The sequence below is a fragment of the Austrofundulus limnaeus genome, unplaced genomic scaffold (genome assembly GCF_001266775.1).
Source record: "Austrofundulus limnaeus strain Quisiro unplaced genomic scaffold, Austrofundulus_limnaeus-1.0 Scaffold30, whole genome shotgun sequence".
Classification (NCBI taxonomy): Eukaryota; Metazoa; Chordata; class Actinopteri; order Cyprinodontiformes; family Rivulidae; genus Austrofundulus; species Austrofundulus limnaeus.
This window is the reverse complement of record NW_013952432.1, coordinates 290,355-293,220: the sequence shown is the minus strand read 5'-3', so window position 1 is coordinate 293,220 and position 2,866 is coordinate 290,355. Positions and strand designations below refer to the sequence as shown.

The window sequence follows — 2,866 nt, the reverse complement described above, 5'->3', positions numbered from 1 at the left end:
ATCTCAGGGAACATATCTTACTATTGTGTTACTGTAAGCTTGTTCTTACCTTTTTGAGACTGATGATTCCCTCTCTTGTTTCTCTGTCAGTAGATATTGAGAACATATTGGCACCCTCTGAGTTTATGATGCTATACTTGATGTCTGCATTGACACCAAGGTCATCATCGTTGGCTTTGATCTTCCCTACTGGTTTCCCAACTTGAGCAGATTCAGGGACATAAAGTTGGTAATTTTCTGTGGATGAACATTGATGTGTTACCACTAAGTGACAGCATAAACTTCTTCTGCACCACCAAGCTGTCTGAAGTTTTCCCTAAAAGGGCTTTGCTAAGCAATTTGACTCTGTCACCATTTGTTCCTGGGGGAATGTCATTAAAGATACTCTGCAGTGCTTCAATTGGCATTAAATGCTAAACTGAGGTTGATTGCACTGCAGCAGAGCTTCTCCAAGTTTAGGGCAGACGTTTATTTAAAAAAATGTTGATTTTTGTTTAAACTGCAGCACAAATGAAAAACTCTGAACTGAGGGGGATTATACTTGATGAGGCATTATCATTACTAAAATGTATCATTATAATGAAAAAAAATTCTGACTTTCAGCAGAGGGTTTTGATGAATACATAACTAATTTGGCAAATTATGGAAAATTTGACCATGATATTAAACTACTGAGTCAAACAATGAGCCCACTATATCATAATGAAGAATGCTGACATTCTTAAACTGCTGCATGGCTATATAATAAATCAATGTTCATTTGAGGAAATWTGGTGAAAACATATTTGGCAGAGAATAAAGTACTAAAACACTGTTTTTACCTTTTCAACTTGTAGTAGTATTTAGGTGAAAACATATTTCTTCTTTTGCTGCATTTTCAAAGCTTTTATTGCTGCATCTGAAAACTATTGTAAAGAACTGTCTACTGAAGGCCAAACATATTTGAGTACAAATGATTGGTTTTACAATCAGCTAATCTAGTGAAGTAGGCAGAACTGCTTTTTTTTTTGTACTTTTTGTATCAGTCCATTGTTGCCAAATATACAAAAAAAATATTTATACAACAGTTTTAGGGTTTACATGTATATGATATACAACAATTATTTGGCATTTCTGCACTGAAAAAAATGCACCCCTACTCTGCACATAGTTATGATCAAAATATGAGATTTTTAAAGTTTGTCATTTCCTACACTGGCAACAGTGCACCATCTATGGTCTTAAAATACAATATGTACTGCAATGGTTTTTGACTTGCAGTTGGATCACAGTTGAGTATGTTGTCATTCTCAGAGCAGAGTTCTAACTTCCAAGACAATAGGAACACAACCACATGTACTATTTCAGATGGCTGTATCAATGAAAAAAATTAAAATAAAATAAAACACAATGGTCACAGAAATAACTAGGACCTCACAAAAGTAAAAATAAATTAAAAAATAATGAAAATTAAAAATCTCTAAACAGGCATGGAGAGAAATGTTGGTACTCAACTTTTTTTTTTTGCAAAACCTTTTGAGGCAATCATCAAACAGATCCTGTAACTGTCAGTGAGACTTCTACACGTCTCAGCAGATATTTTGGCCCACTACTCATGAGAAAACTGCTCCAGTTGTCTCAGGTTTGAAGGGTACCTTTTCCAGGTGGAATGTTTCAGCTCCTTCTAAAAATGCTCAATAGGATTTAAGGGGCGGCTGTGGTGTAGTGGTAGAGCAGCCGGCTTGGGACCCGAAAGTCTTAGGTTCGACTCCCCGCCATACCCACATGTCGTGGTGTCCTTGAGCAAGACACCTAACCCTAACTGCTCCCAGGGCGCCTCACATGGCTGCCCGCTGCTCCACTTGGGTGTGGATGGGTTAAATGCAGAGCACAATTTCTTCATTGTGTGGAAACATACACTGATGACAAATAAAGCACCTTTACCTTTAAGTCAGTGCTCATAGAAGGCCACCTCAGAATAGTCCAATGTTTTCCTCCGAGCTATTTTTGGGTGTTTTAGCTGTTTTGGGTCATTATCCTGTTGAAAGACCCATGACCTGTGACGGAGTCCAAGCGTTCTGACACTGGCAGCATATTTCTCTCTAGAATCCCTTGATAGTCTTGAGATTTCATTGTACCCTGCACAGTTGCTAGACACCCTGTGCGAGATGCAGCAAAACAGCCCCTGAACATAACTGAGCCTCCTCCATGTAGTAGGGACAGTGTTCTTTTCTTGATATGTTTCATTTTTCTGTCTGTAAACATAGAGCTGATGTGCCTTACCAAAAGGTTCCATTTTTGTCTCATCTGTCCAAAGGACATTATCACAGAAGCTGTGTGGCTTGTAAACATGTAGTTTGGCAATCTCCAGTCTGACGTTTTTTTATGACTTGTTTTTAACAATGGTGTCCTACTTGGTCATCTCCCATTAAGTCCACTTTGGCTTAWACAATGATGGATGGTGCGATCTGACACTGATGTTCCTTGAGCTTGAAGTTCACCTTTAATCTTTTTAGAAGTTTTTTCTGGGTTCTTTTGTTACCATCCATATTATCCGTCTCTTTAATTTGTCAGCAATTTCCTCCTGCAGCCACATCCAGGGAGGTTGGCTACAGTCCCATGTATTTTAAATTTCTGAATAATATGTGCAACTGTATTCACAGGAACATCATGGTCTTATAACCTTTACCTTTAACACAATTGCTTTTAATTTTCTTTCTAATCTCCTGAGACAACTCTTTCCTTCGCTTCCTGTGGTCAATGCAGAGTGTGGTACACACCATGTCACCAAACAGCACAGCAAGTATCTGTAGCCCTATGTACAGGCGCACTGACTGATTACGAGATTGTAAACACCTTTGGTGATAATTAGTGGACACACCTTGAT

At 38.4% G+C, this 2,866-nt stretch overlaps 1 protein-coding gene across 1 annotated transcript in view; it reads right to left on the bottom strand.

Annotated features, from left to right (window-relative positions):
* LOC106515521 (cadherin-18) overlaps positions 1-2,866 on the bottom strand; it is a gene marked incomplete in the record, with an annotated part of 145,299 nt that overhangs the window by 41,811 nt on the left and 100,622 nt on the right. Inside the window, 1 exon segment of the mRNA XM_014005361.1 lies at positions 50-237. Within this exon segment, the coding sequence (XP_013860815.1) occupies positions 50-237 (188 nt within the window).